This window comes from Drosophila erecta, unplaced genomic scaffold (assembly GCF_003286155.1).
Source record: "Drosophila erecta strain 14021-0224.00,06,07 unplaced genomic scaffold, DereRS2 tig00000055-arrow-pilon, whole genome shotgun sequence".
Lineage (NCBI taxonomy): Eukaryota > Metazoa > Arthropoda > Insecta > Diptera > Drosophilidae > Drosophila > Drosophila erecta.
This window is the reverse complement of record NW_020825200.1, coordinates 19,846,462-19,864,295: the sequence shown is the minus strand read 5'-3', so window position 1 is coordinate 19,864,295 and position 17,834 is coordinate 19,846,462. Positions and strand designations below refer to the sequence as shown.

Sequence of the window (17,834 nt, the reverse complement as noted above, 5' to 3'; positions counted from 1 at the left end):
AGGCTGGGGGAATAGGTGAAAAACAGGCACAGCGCACCTGACAGCATCGTATCCGTCTCATCAAGGAGCATAAAGAGACCACAAGACCGAAGAACCTTGTCTGCAAACTTGTCAATGACTCCCAGCAACTAAATATTTTAGTAGGCAGTTGCGAGCACACAAAAAAGCGACGAGGATTCAAGAAGGACGAAGGACTCTGTGTGTGTGGTCGTGATTGCGTGAAATTTAGTAGCTCTTGGGGCGTTGTAGGGACAGACAAGTTGATGCTGATGAGCCTCATGATGTGCCCGATGATGATGACGATGTGGATGCGGATGCGGATGCGGATGTGGATGCGGATGCCTGATGAAGTTGCCTGCGCCAGGCTGTCAGGGGAATTTGGGATGTGGCGGCAAAGTTCCTTGACTCCACTCCGGCTGCCCTCCTCCGAACTGTTTGCTCACAATTGGCCGTACGTGTGCAACATTTTTAAGTAGCTTTCCTGGCTCGCAGTCTCTGTTTGTCTGAAGTCCAAGTGAAATGCCAAGGCTGGAACATATGTTTTCAATTTGGCTTGCAAATGGCAGAACCTGATTGAATTTACCTCGGCCGAAACGAAGATCGATGCCGCTTTAAGAAGCGAAAAGCTACTATAAAGTATCTTATGGGTTTCATAAAGATACTTCGCTCGTTTCTTAATCGCTTAATATTTCACGGATTACCTTTCCTGCTAAATATTTGATGCTTAGATGACTCCCTCGTAGAATAATAATAGAAATCTGTGATTTTCCGTTAAAAACTGCTTCTTTAACACCCAAGCAGCCTTTGGGTTGGCAGAAAACTATGCGAAACTTCATCTGTCAACGGATTCCCAGGAGCCAGGAGCGCTGCGAGGACTCGCAAATTACATTTGCGACGTCTGGTAGTCTGCATCAATCATACGCACCGTGTTCCGCAGCTGTCGAGGCGACGGGGGAACGACTCCTGGCAGATCCAGTGGGGAATCGGGAGCCGGTCTCCATATCACCACATTCAACTTGCTTGCGACTCGCCTTTGTTGTTAGTGAAAGCGTCGCTTAATTGTATGCCATATTTGCAAGTGAGAATGCCTTTTCCAGCTGCCTTTCCGGCAAATTAAAATAAATTGTCCGAAATTAAAGGAAAACTTTTACTTTCCCCCAGCTCAGTCCGCGACTGCCGCTGCTTGTTTGCCTGTTTAGGAATTCAAATGGCGTGGCTCCGGTGATCCTACATGGCCATGACTTGTCTGACAAGTTCCGAGTCCTTCCTCCGCAGGATATACATGTAGAATACGTATAAATTGTGCGAGTTCGTCCTTTGGCTGACATTCATTTGCGCTTCGCAGGGCGGGGAGCTGGCTCAACTTTTTGCATATTACGCACTTGGTCACGTACAGGCTCCATCTTTATTTTGCATAAGTTCGCCACTCCGGAGCGGATGATGGATGCCGAGAGCGCAAGGAATGCAGCTTTAAGCCCGGATCCGCCTGGAAATTAGCTCAATTAGGACCTGCCCGACAGTATGCCCCCGATAAGCGCGCCGATAAGGCCGAACAAAGGCAGCGGCACAAGGTAATTGGACAGAGCGCACAGTTTGGGTTTGAGTTACGGCCCGGCACTTATGAGCATTTTTACTGCTCCGCTCCGCCTCGATTTATTTATTTGGCGTTTCATTTTTGCGACTCCGACTCCGACTCCTCGACCTTTGCCAGCCACCCGAAACAAGTTCAATGGCTCGGCTCCAGTGGAAGTCCTGCCCTCTGGTTTTCTGGATTTTCCACTGAAAAGCCGGCAACACAATTTTTTATTTCGCATGTTGCGACGCTAAGTGCTTCCTGCGCTTTTTTACTCGGGGTGAGCAAGGTGCCACATCAACTTTGGCTGGCACGCCATAATATTAATTGTGCCTGCCAGAAAATATATTTTTTCAGATTCCGGGGCTGGGGCTGCTCCCCGCACATTAAGGACATGCCGGGGGCCACTTAAATACCATTAAATTTTTATTTTATGCTCATGAATGAAGTGCGTGCGCTCTTAAATTTTTAATAATTATTCATAGCCGGGCCTTTTTAGTGATAAGCTCACTTTGTTCTTTGGGTCCGGCCAGGAGCTATTTGGTCAGCCTTCTTTTTGTCCTTATGGCCGGTGGCTGTTTGCATTTCCGCTCCTCACTTTCACTTGCTGCTCGTGGGGTGCGGGCAATTATGATTACTCTCCGGCCAGCTGATGCAGCTTTTGGAGCAGTCCCAGTTGCCGCTAGACCTCGAGACTAGTTTCCCCTCAGCCAGTGTCAACCCTCCTTGCCCCTTTGGATTCCTGAGTCGCGTCTGCGCCAAATGACAAATTGCCGCATCAGTCAGCGTAAATGTAACAGAACAGAACGGAGCCGTATGCATCGCATCACAATGGATCAGAAGTGGCACGGTGCTCGGGCAGGAGTTTTCACTGCTCCAGCGGAACAATCATTATTGTTGTCTACTTTTGAGGGCTTCATCTCCTCTTGCACCGAGAGAAATTACCAAGGAAACTCATTCCTATGACTTGTAAACTTTATGGTGTCTTATTAGTTTTGTTTCAGCTAACTAATAGCTTAGAAATACAAAAAGGGGGATTTTTTAAAAAATACAATAAAAAAGAATGTTTTTGTTAAGTATTGTAATGTATGCCATTCTGTTTCTTCAATCCAAATTTCTTAAATTCAAAGCCTAGCTTTAGAAACCCCCGATTTATGAGCCCGTACTCAAAAGTAGATTTCAAATTATTAAAGTATAATTTCAAAACTACCAAACGCTTTTACACTTTGAGTATTCCACAGAACATTTGCAATATTGCATCACTGGACATTTTTCGCAGTGCACCCCATTCAGACACATGTGTTTTTGACAAGCTGCCGCTCATCGCCTTGTGTGACATCATTTACTATATTTCATTTGCAATGTCTTGGGAAACCCTGTCTGCATTCCATTCGCCTCCCGGAAAATATGAGTAATGCTCTTTTTCTGCGCCAAATGCGGGGCGGAGTATGCAAAATGTGGGGAAACATTTCATTCTCCACTCAGGCATTTAATGAGCAAAGTTTCAATTAAATCGAAGCTTTCAGCGGCTCCAGTCTCAGCTGCTCCTCAAACAAATCGAAACAAATAGAATGGAACTCCCTGGGCTCCGCTGACAGCAGTGCCAATAAAATCCATGGCCAAGGGGAGCAAGAAGCTTATGTGTTTTTCAGCGATTCCCCCACTAAATCACGGCTAAATCTCTGGTCTCCCTCGGTAGATGAGTTTTATTTGTTTGTCGCTCGGGGTTTTTCTGCTATTTTTGTTTTGTTACTTTCGAATGTAAACTGATAAAAACAATTGAAAGCAAACAGCACCAAATGGGGGGAAAAGTAATCTTTAAATTAAGGGTCGCAGTGCTTATTTCTTTAGCAGTTTCACGAGGGGAGTTGCCCCACAGCTCGTTTTCAACCCTCCCTAATCGAAGTCGTCTTCAATTTCGCATATAAGTAAAGTCATTTTGGCTTGATTTGAATTTAAATGGCCTTCGGTTTGTTTCCGCATTAAAGCTCTTACCGCAAACTGCAAAAGTTTCGCTTCATGTGTGTGTGAGTACGAAACGCCAATACACGCACACTGAACTTGGGCGGCCCCCAAAAGTATGCCAGCTTTAATTGATTTCGCCGTTGAGGATCCCGGTGAAAGTCAGCTGCATGTGAAGAGCTCATTATGATTTAATTAACTGTGCACTATTTATTTACGCGGTAATTCATATTTAGCCTACATTAGCGTGCCTGACCGCCGAATTCCGCGCGTGTGTTTGTTTTATAAAATAACGGTTGGCGCTGTATAATTCTCCCATTTCGGTTTTATCTTAATGTTTAATTTAGTTTTCCATTATTAAACGCAGCTCGTGGCGTGCCGAAAGGAAAGCAGAATCGGGAAAGGTTGGCCTTGGGCAAAAGCATATAAATCCTGCTCAGAGCGGTCTTTAAAAATATTTCTTCACTCTTGTGATTTCAATATATATATATATTTCAATATATAAGAAAAAGTGAAAATATATGAGCGTTCATTTAGCGATAACTTATCTAAATTGTATTTATTATTCACTGGTTATCTTTCCTCCGAAACACCATAATTTGCCCATTTAATTTGGCATGCTCTAATTAAGCGAGTTAATGTTTCTCGTGGCTGCAAAGGCCACCAGTCACCTCTGTCCAATTATGACGGATTCTAGTTTTCCGCGCCCAACCCACTTTTCTCATCCTCTATCCTAGCCACATATTCAGCACTTGAGACCGAGGAGCGAGGGGAGTGGCTGGAGCTCTAAGGAGCAGCACTTAGCTGCGTATTTTACAGTTCATTGCATTGTTATATAATTTAACAGGCAAACACCTTGCCTGAGTGCACACACTCAAAGGCATTCGCATTCCATTTCCTCCCTGCTGAGAGGAGGCGTGTGCTCCAGGGGAGGAGCGGATGCCCAAAGCCGGGCAACAATGTAGCCAAGTTTATTTGTGCTAAAAAGAGTTTCTCCGACTTAAACCCTCACTGCCTCTGTCCCTCAAAAACACACCCACACACGGGGGTGCTTATGAAATGGCTTTGGACTGGGATTGGGCTGGGCAGGGGGTGTGTAAAAAATTGCTACAAAAGATGCCATTAAAAAATCTTTGTGTTGCCACAAATAAATCCGGCACAAATACATGTGCACTCAAACACATGCGAAACACTCTTACACTCGGAAGAAAAAAGTATCTGCTGGAACAAACACATAAAATGAACTATGGTACATTTTAAGCTATTTTGCCTTATGTTCACTTACAGTTCGTTAGATATTTGCATTTGTCATCAGCACTTGGTTGATGTACAATTAAAGTAAATACATGTGTGCATTTCTCTCAGTGCTCGCGCACAACAACGAGCTTCACATCCATCAAAGTAGAAACTAAGTCGCAGTTGGGGCATCATCAAAAGTTGCTAAGCCAGGGGATGCATGGTGGTGTGGCAAGGAGGTCGAGGGTTTCCCATTTCAGCTGGCTTAACGCATTTTACACTCTTGCAATTGTTTAGCCGCGTTCTAGCTCCCGACGCCCCACTCCTCATCTCTGTCCCCATCCCAACCAGCGTTCCTCGTCCAGCCTGAAATCCCGTGCGCCCCACTCCGAGTCCACATGTCACTGCATACTTTGGGGCGCTCCCATTTAAATGTCACTTTAGTCACTTTGGGCGCGCAGTCTGCAGGCGAGCTCCAGGCCCAAACCCAATCCCAATCCCAATCCCAATCGTAATCCGCATCGGAATCTCGCACATTAACACATTTTCGTGTGGCGCCACTGTCTGCGTGGGCCTCGTAAAACGCACTCTCTAAAACTATTTTGGCAGGGCGTGTCGGGCAGTAAATTTAGCTACCGTCAACCCCTTCCACCACTTAGTAGAAGCCCGGAAAAGTCCTAAGCCCTGCTCTCGGATCGTAAAAAACTCCGGGAAAATCCGCTTTAAAAACGGCGAAACGTGTGCGGGGAAATCGCGAGAATTTGCATAAAAAGTGTGTGTGTGGAAAACAAAGCGCTAAGCTTCTGTTGCCATTCTCACGCCTTTAGGCCGGGTCCATACGCCAATAAATTGGCTCAGAGTACTATCTGCACAAAACTGCACAAAAACTGACAGACAGTTCAATTTTGCGCACGCTATTGTTGCAACTGCTGCTGTTGCAACATCTTTTGCTCTTTTTTCTGTCGGTTTTGCTGCTTTTTGACGCAGGACCTTTTGGAGTACAGGTTTTTATGTAGCAGAAAGAATTTTTATATACTCTGGCAGACCCTGAAAGGTTTAGGTGTGCCATTCATAATTATCTGCAAGCCTTAAGCCAACGAATTCCTTAATAATTTGTTTTTAACATCACTACTTCACTTTAAATTCTTTAAACAAAAATGCATTTCAGTGTACTGAAGTTTATATCGCATGCGATATTTTCCCATTCTTGTTGAAAATTGGTTGTCAATGCCGTTGCATATCTTTGGGCTCCCGCTCGAAATTGAGGCAAGCGAGCCAGCGGATTGGTGCAACTTTCGTTGCCCCTTCCCTAGAAATCGATGTGTCATTTTGACAAGCAAATTAGCATACTCGAAAACGCCTGGAAATCGAAAGGAGCGGGAGGAGGCAGGATGATCGCAGCAGTTCGCCGGTTGCAAATGGATAGCAGCATCATCATCATCATCATCATCGTCATCATCTTCGTGGTGATTCCCGCTGGGAGTGTGCTTTGGCCAAACATTTTCATTCCGAATGCAGCTTCGCCGGGGAATTTGCATTGCAAAGTTGCAACATTTGTTGCAGCCGCTGCCCGAACGGCGATCGTTACATAAAGTACGCCATCGAAATAGAAGGCGAATAGAAGGAAAGGAGGCCCGTCCCGGATCTGGAGCCCAAATCCCAGGCCCAATCCGCAATGGCATCTTGATCATGTCATTTGTTCTGCGCAGTGGCAGTTGCCGCAATTTCCTGTTGCCCATAAATTGAAATAATTGAGGAGCGCTGCGCTGATTTCAATCAGCTAATTGACGTTTTATGATGGACACGTTTCTGTTCGATAGACAAATAAACGTCGAAGGTTGCCAAATACCGCTAAGGGGCTGCACTTGAAGGAAATAGGTGGTAGTTTAAAATCGCATAAGCCCAATGTACTTAAAAGTCAAGTATCTGAAGCTGTGCATCGCAGATACACACGTTGCACTTAGCTTAGGCCCTAACTTGTTCAAATAAAGCCTAGCTTGAGTTCAGCTTTATTAGGTTTGCCAGTAAAGTTGATTGATTTCCAAATTCCTAGCCCAGTGTAGTGGGGCAAGACCAAATTGATTTGTGGCTTATCAAATCGCAGGCGTTCTTCGCCATCTTCCGCAGCATCTTCAGCTGGATTTGATGCGGATCGAGTTGGATCGGTAGATGGTTCCCCTCTATAAAGCTGGATGGCAGATATTGGAGGTTGGCTGTGCCCACTTTGGGCATATCAATTGACTGCTTAGGCGGCTGTCAGATGCCTTAACGGACAGTCTACAACGTCGTGTGGCATGTTGCCGCTGATAGATGTTCGTGATTTCGTAGAAAACGAAAGGCTGGGCGGCGACCCCTCGCCCCGGGTCCGTTTATTTTAGTGCTAATTAATGGGAAGTACAAGGAGTCGTTCTGGTCGTTGCAGCTTAATTTGTCGCGGCTGAGACTCTCGAATGGCAAATCCAGTTCCATGTTGCATGCACATGCTCCTAGTGGGCAGCTCGAGATTGACGTGTCATCCATGTTGCAGCTGTGGTTGTTGCTGTTCTGGCTGCTGTCGTTGCTGTTGTTGCATTGCGTTTCTCCCTGTCAGCGGAGTTGTTGTTTCTGTGTTGGTTGTTGCGTCTGTCGCCTGGTCAAGTGGACAACGCCGCCGCCGCCGCCGCCTGGGAGCCGGACTATGGGTTTGGTCTCGATAAGTCCACTGAAACGAAGGTGGCAGTGCATTTCTTCAACCTCCCGAAGAAATATGTCGTTAGACTTTATTTCGGGTAGTATATTCCTTTAATCTATGATACTTCCCCCTGAGGTATGCAACCTACATGAAGCCTATTCCTTGGGAATCCGAATATTGCATCTTAAATGAATTCTCGATATGAGTTGTACTTATTCATCAGAATGAATCGGTTAGTGCGATTTCTATAATATGTGCGCAGAAAGTACTCAATCTATACTTCAATATATTCATATTGGGACAAGCACACATGCCAAGTGAAATAGTTGACGTGGAATTTGGGAAACTTTGGACTTGAGTGTGCATCCGGAGTGTGGCAAGTTGACAGGTCCATTTGCATATGCGCCCGCTTGATTTGCTGCGCACTCCAAGCTGCTGCCGCAATTGAATGAAAGTTTTCCGATGGCGGCAGACTGAATCGCGCCGACCAACGCCTCTCTGTTTTCACTAAAGTGCCTCGTTGGAGCTGTCGATTAGATTGGGCCGCGGCATTTAGCTAATTACCGCACTTGTGGAAAAGTTGTCCCCACTTTGTGGAGCCAGGTGGAGCGGGTCAGGCGTGTGAGTAGTGTCGCAACCGCTGCGGAGATGACAGGTGGTCAGCTTGGACCTTTATTTGCAGATGACTTTCGTTCGACGATTTTGCTTAATATTTATTACAGTTGGTGAGCATCAAGATATTTATTTTTATTGTTATGACCGCACTGGCAAGTGTTTTCACCAGGGTGTTTCCATGCATTGAATTGAAGCCACAAGGCTGTTGTGAAATTTTATTAACTTTGATTGATGCCTGTGGGTGAGTACATAATGTAGAATATTATACAATGACACTACAAATTCAAGATGTGGAAAAAAGATATTTGCCATTAGGATAGTCTTGTTTAATTTAATCCGCCTACAGTAAATAGCAGTAAAATATATAATAATAGCTCCTAGTGAACTTTGCAAATGACTGAATGCACGAATATTACTGAAATGAAATGCATATTCAGGAAGAAGCACACTGTGTACTTCCCGATCTTAAATTGGCTGATAATTGTAATTGGACACCAGTAGGTTGCATAATTGTTTGCCTGTCCCAGCCCATTTTCATCTGGAAAATCAACGCGATGACTGCCAGTAACATGAAACCCGTCGAGTGCCGGCTAGAAAGGAGCTCTCACTCATCCGACTCCCGCACCATCGCGATCGGAGTCCCATAAGGAACCCCTTCCGAGCTGCATAGTGGGCACAGCCCCCAGAAATCCCCATCAATTGTTCGGCCATAGGAGGACACGCACAGGCCAAACGAATCCCCCGGGGATACATCTTCGATACTATGCAAATGCCGAGAGTTCTGTTTTAGTTATGTGCAAATTTATTGTTTATAAAAAGCACGGCAGTGGGAACAAAGGCAGAGGAAGAGCGATTGCTGCCATTGTTTTTGCTTCTTGTGTATTTATTTATTTATTTATTTTTGGTGGTGTTTGGGGAGTTTTTGCTGGCCGGGCGCTCTGCGATCTGCTCTATCGCCAACTGGTTTTGGCTACTCGCACGCACACAGCCAGCAGGAAAGCCCAAGCCCAAGCCCAAACCCAAGCGAGCCGAGATGCAGCAGCGATCACATAATTCGTGCTGCTGCCTCATCATTCTTGTGCTTTTCCAAGCCGCGTCGAGGATCGGGCTCCAAGGAGCGGGGCAGCCCGCCCCCCGCCCCCCGCCGGAGCAAGACGTTCTGCCAAGTTTATTTTTATCAGCGGCGGCAGCAGCAGCATTTTGCTGCTGTTGCATGATGGGTGCACGGGGAGAAATTGCAAATGCTCCATTTGCATTTAAAGTGCTTGGCTTGGGCACTTAAGTTGCTTGCGATCCATCGGAACCATAACAGTTACCACTAGCCGACATAATCCAAAATACCGGAATGTAATGTGAGGAGAAGATACTCGGAACCCGCGAGTTTTGTGGCATATGAATAAATTGCTTACTCAGGGAAGTTACAGTATGTAACAGGTATATAATATAAGGAATATACCTTCCTGATCAGGGTCACTAGCCGAGTCGATCCGGCCATGTCCGTAAGTCTGTCCGTATCACTGTCGAGGTCTCAGGAACTATAAAAGGAACTCAGGAACTGGCAAGTGGAGACTAAGCATGCAGTTTCCAGAGATATAGTTTGTTTGTTTAAGTTTGATTACTGATGTTGCCACGTCCACTATCATACATCGATATGCTAGAAAAACTGGAAACTGGAGTATAGCGTTCTCTCTTTTATTTTATATGGTATTGCTATGAAAATTACTTATTTTACTAAATATTATATTTTTAAATATTTATTAAAGTTTTGAGATTGGTTATTACAGTAATCGGTACCCAGTAGCAGTTATAATTAGTCATAGCACTTCTTCCGCTAATATTAATAATACATTTTGTAGATAATGTGCTTAGTTTCTTATTATTGTACTAATAGAATCGCAAGCCAACTCACTTATAAACGAGGTAATATTTAGCAAAAAAAAAAACAAAAGTGCCATCAAAGGGCTTGCCAACTAGCACTGCTGAACTGGGAAGTGCAGTGCGCTTCTTTCGCGGCCCGATTTCGCTCAGTGTGCCGCTCGATCTCTTTTCCGATCCCCGGCAGCCGTGTGTATCTGCAGAGGCAAGAGTCGCTGCCACAGAGCGTTGCGGCCCGGCATCTCACGATCTTTAACATGTTTTGTCTCGATCAGTGAAATCATTCAATCAGAACGGTCAGCACCGCTCCTCGGTCGTTGCCAGGAGACAGGACACACTCGCACACGCACACACTCACACACTCAGAGGCAGCTCACTGCTGCACTGGTGGTTGTAAATTATATAAGGTTAAGCCGAATCTGGTTTTGTGCTTTTAAGGCCGCCAACGGTCCCCCAGCCGCCGCCGATTGAAAGTGTTTGGAGCGCAGCGTTTTGTGCCTTGTAATGCTGCCATCGGCTGCTCGATTCCCGGCCTTATATCTATATCGTAATTATGCAAGATCAGCGTGCCAAAGGAGCCCATCAGTCAAAGCCGCGGCGGCCACAATAACCCACGGAAGCTGCCAATTTATGACACCCGAAGAGCAGTCTTCTGGCCCGTTTTCGGGCGGAGTTCGCCGGCCCGGGTCCATAAAGCATGTTTTTAAAATTCCATTAAAATTTATTAGCATTTCACACAAAACGCGCATAAATAAGCCCCTCGACTTTCGGGACTTTTGCTAAATCACCAGAATCGGGAGAACCTGGTGAAGGCAAAAAAGTGGTAAGAAATCTCTTTTGGGCTCTTTGGCCCTCTCCTGAATTTCGTAAGTTTGTGATGCCGTTAATTGGAATATGGGAGGGGGGTGGTTGTGGTGGTAACTGCAAACCCGATAAACAATTTATGCGCAATGCTGTTTGTTTTCCCCGCTGCTCTTTGTTTATGGACGCATTATCTAAACAAATACGAAAATAACTCATTAAATGCAAAGGCCATAAAACCTGAACATTTCGGTTCGTGTTCGTAAACGAGAAATTAGAGTTAATGCAATCCTGATCTCAGGGCCCCCTCCCCAACCCCCAGCCCCCAGCCCCACCCCCTTGCCATTCAGCACTGGGTCCAAGCATGCATGTAAATAATTTGACAGCAGCGTAAACCCCAAGGCGGCCACTCGAGGCGAGAGGTGGGCCAAGCAACAACAAGTGCAGGAGGCGAGAGCAACAAAGCCCCAAGCCCCAAGTGCGCCGGAGAGTCGGGGCAGCGGAGAGAGCGGCGCGCTGGAGGAAGAGATCTGGCGAGAACGGGACCGAATACGGAATGGCCGAGTGTTCCCAGGGGGGCGAGCTGCTGAAGCTGTTCCCAGTATTACCAGGTGCTCGGGTTAAGAACCTAATCCACCTTAAGGTTCCTTTCTTTCTTCCTTTATGCACTATCCACTTACAGTGAGCACTCACACTGTGATCTGCGGCTTGCTTTGGTTACAGAGAAATAAACAAATCTAAGCCATCGGAAACTTAAGCTTAGCTGGTAATATTACAGTAAGAAGTAGATTAATTTATTTATTTTCTGTCTCGAATCAACTTTAATTTTGTTGTAGCCACTGATGATCCCTAATATTAATATCCCTAACCTGAAATACTAAAGCTACTGAAATAAAAGCGCCCTATATCGTTGAATTGGAGTTCGTTTGTAAAGGGCTTTTTAATTTCCAAGGGATTTGAGAGGGTATTCAAAGGCTGGTCTGCTGATTTTCTCTGGCGCTGCTTGTAATGCAAAGCGCATCAGGCGCCGTCGCAGTCAACGTCGTTCTTGGCGTGGCTTTGTCTCGATTCCTGGCCAACTCGCGGCTATAAATGACAGGTGGCTGGGCCATTTCACTTTTAGTCTCGAGGTGTCGACGCAGGCGCAATGAACCATTGGCTAAACAGTGAGCACCCGAAGCAAAGAACCCTAGAAGCCCAGCTGAATACTAATCCACTTCAATTCTTTCAGTCATATTTCTTGGGGTGTGGATCTCCGCACCTGGGGGCCTGGGAAACACGATCAAGGAGCGGAACCTCTTCGCCACCGAGCTCTTCCAAACCCTGGCCACAGATCGCCAGGATGAGAACGTAATCATCTCGCCGGTTTCCATCCAGCTGGCGCTCGGATTGGCTTACTACGGAGCTGAGGGCAGGACCGCCGCGGAACTGCAGAAGACCCTGCACGCCTCCGCCAAGGAGAGCAAGGATGGGCTGGCCGAGAGCTACCACAACCTGCTGCACTCCTACATCAAGTCCAAGACCGTGCTGGAGATCGCCAACAAGGTGTACACCCGGGAAAATCTCACGGTGTCGAGCCACTTCCGTGAGGTGGCCCAGAAGTACTTCGACTCCGAGGTCGAACCCATGAACTTCAGTCGCGAAACAGAGGCCGTGGAGCGGATCAACCGCTGGGTGAAGCAGCAGACGCAGAACAAGATCGAACGGGTGGTGGACAGCCTGGAGCCGGATACCAATGTGGCCCTGGTCAACGCCATCTACTTCAAGGCTCGCTGGGCACGACCCTTCAACGACGAGGACACCCGGAACCGGGAGTTCTGGCTGAGCGAGAGCCAGTCCATCCAGGTGCCCACCATGTTCGCCGACAACTGGTACTACTACGCCGACTACCCGGAACTCGACGCCAAGGCCATCGAACTCTTCTTCGAGAACATCAACCTGACCATGTGGTTCATCCTGCCCAACCAACGATCCGGACTGCAGGCCCTGGAGCAGAAGCTCAAGGGCGTCGACTTCAACCTTCTCGAAGATCGCTGGCAGTGGCAGAGTGTGTCCGTCTACCTGCCCAAGTTCAAATTCGAGTTCGACACGGACCTCCGACCCACGCTGCACAAGGTGAGGAGGGTCCACATAATGATATTCCAGGGGGAGATAAGATCTAAGCGGCGGGAAATAGGGTTATAAACTATTCGTGGGTCTGTCGGGTATCAGACCGTGCACTATTGGTATCTAATGAGGGGGGGTTTTTTTTTGAAAACTTTTCTTTCAGATGGGAATCAGTGCCATGTTCTCGGATGCAGCCGACTTCAGCAACATTTTCCAGGACTCGCCCATCGGCACTCGGATCACAAAGGTGCAGCACAAGACCTTCATCGATGTGAACGAGATCGGATGTGAGGCGGCTGGAGCTAGTTGTAAGTCTTATTGGTTCCCGAAGTTTCCAGCAGACACACTTATATTTCGGGTCTTCTAGATGCTGCCGGGGTGCCCATGTCCCTGCCCCTGGACCCCAAGACTTTCGTGGCCGACCATCCATTTGCGTTCATCATTCGCGATAAGCACGCTGTCTATTTCACCGGACACATTGTGAAGTTTTAATCAGCACATCGTCATACATTTCACTAGATTAAGCAGCTAAAATGTAATCATTGCATCAATAAATAAACGCGTACAGCCTGCGTCAGAATTCAAAAGTCCATAACTTCGCACTTGAATCCCCGAACTGGCTTGCACTTGCCCTCGCTTACCACCAGAAACACTGAAAGAAACTCGAGTTAAAGGGTATAATTTCCATTCGGTGCCATTCGGCTATAATCCTCACGGTGCTTGTGGCGCTGTTGGCGTGCACAATTGAAGACCAGCAAGGAGCAGTACTCTATGTCCAAGTAGCAGCCGTTGATGAAGGCGCAGACCAACTTGCCCCTGAATTCGTCCGGACAGGCGACGCAGTGGGACTGAACTTCCTGGGCCTGGGCTGGAGCTCCTGGCAGATCGGCTAAAACAGCTACTGCCACGACCAAGAACGCTGCCAAAGGGTTTTTCATTTCACTATCGAGCGATTTGAAGAGCTATGGAAGTGGGAATGAGTACACCTTTGGAAACATTTGGAATTCTCTCCTATTGATGGGCGAACCGAATTCATTATGCGGGGTAAAAATCCAATTATGGGTGTATTCGGGAATCAGATATGCCAGTCACAGAAAACCTGTTAAGTACAGGCGATATCTCATAACATAAACTGCAACTTGGTGGTCTGTCAGCGCTTAAGCCAAAAATAAACACTGCAGAACGGTACACATAAAACCGAGAAGCGTCGAAGACAATTGCAATATTTAACTCGAAAACGACAAACAGAACGTGCGACCCAAAATTAGCCAGCAAGAGCTGGAGAAAATACCCGAATACAATTAACGACAACTGGATGCACTGCAGCCCCTTACCTCTTATCTTTGTTTCTTGCTTATAATGGGGAAATGGGCCGTACACTCAAAACTTTTTCGGGCTCCGTACTTATGGCTCCATTTCAAATACTCAGCATACATTCCAATTCAAATCATCTCGAGGTACAATCTCGAAGATCGGTTATCCCTAGGATACCGAAAGTATATATATTCCTGAGGGAACAGGATACGTATAACAACATATTTAAAGGAGCCTGCACATGATCGCATGACTACTGCCGGATGCCAGGATCTGGGATTAGCTAAATGAACTGTCAGTTTTGGGCGGTGAAACTAGTTTCCACTGCCCTCGAGGGGGAAGGGGCGGCACTTGTGGCATTTGCCCAAAGGCGCATGCACCATGCACAATCCACCGTGCACCATGCACCTGCTGCAATTCTTCCCGCCCGGGATGGGCTCTTTAGAATTCCACTCACAAGGCGCAGAAACAAAGAAACTTGTCGGGGAACCGAGCATTCTAACAAAGGGACGAGCAGTCGCGAAGTTTTGGGAGGGAGCGCCGCGGCCACTGCAATTGCATTGCGGAGTGATATCGGCCCCATCTGTGCCCACTATTTCCGAGATAACCGGTATTTGGCACGAGAGAGCCCCCAGCGCGCGAGAGAGCGAGAGGAGTGAGAGCGCAGGCAGAGGAGTTCGGCGTTTTTGGAGTTCGTCTTTGGGGCCGATCGACAATGCTTTCAGTCTGCTGCGCGCCTCGCACCAACATCGAACTCGCGGAAGTGCGCGTGCGCGAACGAAACGCTCGAGCCGAACGAAACCGAAACGGAACGGAACGGAAAGGAACGTCAGGGAACGCGCGGAAACGGAACGGATCAGCGACGTCCCCCGCGTTTTTGGCTTTTTTGCGTTTTTGCGCTTATCAAGTGCCGGGAATCGGTGAACGGGAGTCCAGAAATCGGGCAGCTGTCGCGTGCAGCGGCCAGGAAAAGGAGTTTGCTGAAAATAATGAAATGCCTGCCGTCGGTGGCTGCAGTGTGGCTCCCAGTTTTTCTTGAGCGGCCGGGAAATGTGCATCAATTATTTTAAACGGCCAGCCGCCAGCCCCTCACCCAACCCCTGCGGAGTGTCCCCCAGCCCGAGCACATGCATAAATACAATTAGGCCGCAAGATCGGGGCTGCGCCATTTGGTGGAGCCAAAGCTAATTCGGTGCGCGAACCAGTTTCTGTTTATCGACAGGCACCCGCGAATTTTTTCACGAACGCGCCAACAAATTTATAATAAATACGCCTAAGCTCAAATTCTTGTCAGCTGGCTCGGCTTTTGTTGATTTATGTGCGCGATTAAAGGAAACAACGTCGCGCAGTCGACCGAGAAACCTAAGAATAAGATAATAAATATAGGTAATGCCAAAAGGCAACTCCGCCGCCCCCAGTGTCACCAGTGAAATACCAGTGAAATACCTGTGAATGCCAATCAAGCGACGAAGAAACCGAAAAGACATCAGTCCATAGAACAGCAGTCATAAGAACTCCGGATACACTCTCCGCTCGGCAAACATGGATACCCCAAATCAAATGCCCGTTGAACTAGAAAGGTAAGTGGCAGGTCGGACTAAACGAACCTAAGATGCAACCTTAAAGAACCTCAAATAAGAAACTGGAATGTTCAATCCAGTTTCATACAATGATGTTCATTGTTGGGAGTGAGATAGGTATTTTGTTCAGAGTGTAACATTAATTTACTCAATTTGCATGTTTTTAATTGGAAGTCTTAACAAAATGATCCGCATCTGCGCTTTTGTTTAGACATAGGCGTAGTTCGCAATGTGCCCGATAAAGGCGATTGAGTCCTTGTACTTGATGGCGAACACGAACGGATGATCTGCCTCGAACTTCTTGGAGCGCGAGAAGAGTCCCTTTAGCACTGTATTTCGGGGAATAGGTGGTCACTTTAGTGGGATCTGCTTGGTGCATCTAGGTGTCTACTTACATCCAGTTTCCAGGGGTTGCTCCAGGCCCGCTTCCGTGACCTCCACATTGGCCTTGTGCTCCACTGCGTTGATGAAATGGCTAACAAACATGCGGTACATGTTGCCAAAGTCTCCATCCCTCGAGAACATTGTGTGGACACCCAGCTAGTTGACGAAAGTTGAAGAGTTAGTTTAAGAATATGATAGTCTTCAAAGAATCACAATTCATCGAGTGTCTATCGCTTTAATCGATTCCTTCTCACCTTCTTGAATGGTCCCTCCAAGCCCAAGCCAAAGGTGACGCTAAACTTGGGCAGCAACACCTCTACCTTGTGCTGGCTCATCGCTCCGATCTCGACCAGCAGATTCTTGCCGGACAGCGACTGCTGCAGGGATCTCAGGCCATCCTTGCGATTGGGCAGGAGCAGTAGCATGGAGAAGTCGGGGTTCTGGTAGGGCAGCTCCACCACCTTGGCGTCCAGGGAGTTGACCTCGGCGTAGTTGAAGTTCTGCAGCGTCCACATGGTGTCCACCTTCACGGACTGCCCGCTTCCGGTGCGGAAGGAGCGCTTCTCGGTCTTGTCCAGCCGGAAGGACTTCTGCCAGGCGGCGGAGTAGGAAACCCCGTTCACGATCACTCCCTCGGTGCGATCATTCAGCAGCTCGGGGCGGAGGATGTCAGTGATCTTGCCGTTGGTCTTGGTGGCCACCGCCCGGTTAATGCCGTCCGCCGTGCGCTTGTTGTAGGGCGGGTGGAAGTCCAGCTTGTCGATGTTCGAGTCGAACTGGCGCTGGGCCACGTCCCGGAAGGAGCCCTTGAACTCCAGGTTCTCGTTGATGTAGATGTTGTTGGCCAGCCGGAAATTGTTGTCACGGATCAGGGCCTGCTGGTGGCTACCGCTGCGCTGGCTCACCGCATCCGCATCCCCTGGACCTAGGCGCAGTCCCTGCTGCAACTCCGATGCCGTCTGACCCTTGGCCCCCACGAAGGCCAGCGCCATGGAGCTCTGTATGGTCGCTGGCGATATGACCACATTTTCGTTCAGGTGATCTGCGCCCACGGCGTTGTAGAGATCGGCAGCCAGCAAATTGCGATCCGCAGCCGCGTCGTAACCAATGGTCTTGGACTGCGACACTGTCGCGAGGAGAACTAAAGGAATCGATGCGAAACATGGCATTAGTCGCAATTTGTTTGGAGGCTCCGCCCCGCCGGCTGCGGCACACTGGGAGAAAATATAGCTACACAATTTGCCACATTAAGTTTACGTCAACAGGAGTGATAACTGTTTATAAATATTTGTCACTTTTGCACTCGCTTCTTGATAAAATCCAGCTCCTAATTTTCCCTTATCTCCAAAATAAAAACTCTGACACAAGTATTACGTCACGTTTAAGCCGAAAATCAATGGCATATAGAAGTAATATATTCCTCAAGTCAATAGAACACCAATTCCTTTGAGAGGAAGGCCATTAAGTGGAAGTAAATTCGTGCACGGATTTCTTACAGTGCACCAAGCAGATCGCTTAATTGGGGCTTACGTAATAGGCAGCTGATGATGACAGCCATGGTCGTCACATAAATTGTTGATGGGCGTCTCCTGCTCCGCTGATTCGCACTTGAGCTCGTCGGAATGTGAACTGAAATCTCGGCGATCGCCGAGCGCCTCTGGAGGCTGATCCAAGTCGGATTCAGATGCGAAACTCAACTCTCGGGCCCCGAAAACAA

General features: G+C 47.7%; 4 protein-coding genes across 4 annotated transcripts in view; 2 read left to right on the top strand and 2 right to left on the bottom strand.

Moving 5' to 3' along the window:
- Positions 1–11,826: 11,826 nt before the first annotated feature.
- Positions 11,827–13,430, top strand: LOC6542429 (serine protease inhibitor 42Dd). The gene is made up of 4 exons (XM_001970628.3): positions 11,827–11,899; positions 11,965–12,848; positions 13,003–13,147; positions 13,207–13,430. Exons 1-4 carry the CDS (start codon positions 11,881–11,883, stop codon positions 13,329–13,331), a joined length of 1,173 nt encoding a protein of 390 aa, XP_001970664.1. The 5' UTR covers positions 11,827–11,880; the 3' UTR covers positions 13,332–13,430.
- LOC6542431 lies at positions 13,300–13,810 on the bottom strand. The gene is made up of 2 exons (XM_001970627.2): positions 13,555–13,810; positions 13,300–13,491 (listed from the first exon to the last, which is right to left on the bottom strand). The coding sequence occupies exons 1-2, from the start codon at positions 13,775–13,777 to the stop codon at positions 13,421–13,423; spliced, it is 294 nt and encodes a 97-aa protein (XP_001970663.1). The 5' UTR covers positions 13,778–13,810; the 3' UTR covers positions 13,300–13,420.
- Positions 13,811–14,848: 1,038 nt separating this feature from the next.
- Positions 14,849–17,834, top strand: part of LOC6543079 (protein prickle) — a 59,692-nt gene continuing 56,706 nt past the window's right edge. The window contains exon 1 of the mRNA XM_015159234.2: positions 14,849–15,733. Within this exon, the coding sequence (XP_015014720.1) occupies positions 15,696–15,733 (38 nt within the window). The 5' untranslated portion in view covers positions 14,849–15,695. The remainder of the gene's footprint in view (positions 15,734–17,834) is intronic.
- On the bottom strand, positions 15,852–17,823 carry LOC6542050 (serine protease inhibitor 42Dd). Its single transcript, XM_001970626.3, has 4 exons — positions 17,648–17,823; positions 16,372–17,258; positions 16,129–16,273; positions 15,852–16,062 (listed from the first exon to the last, which is right to left on the bottom strand). The coding sequence occupies exons 1-4, from the start codon at positions 17,673–17,675 to the stop codon at positions 15,941–15,943; spliced, it is 1,182 nt and encodes a 393-aa protein (XP_001970662.1). The 5' UTR covers positions 17,676–17,823; the 3' UTR covers positions 15,852–15,940.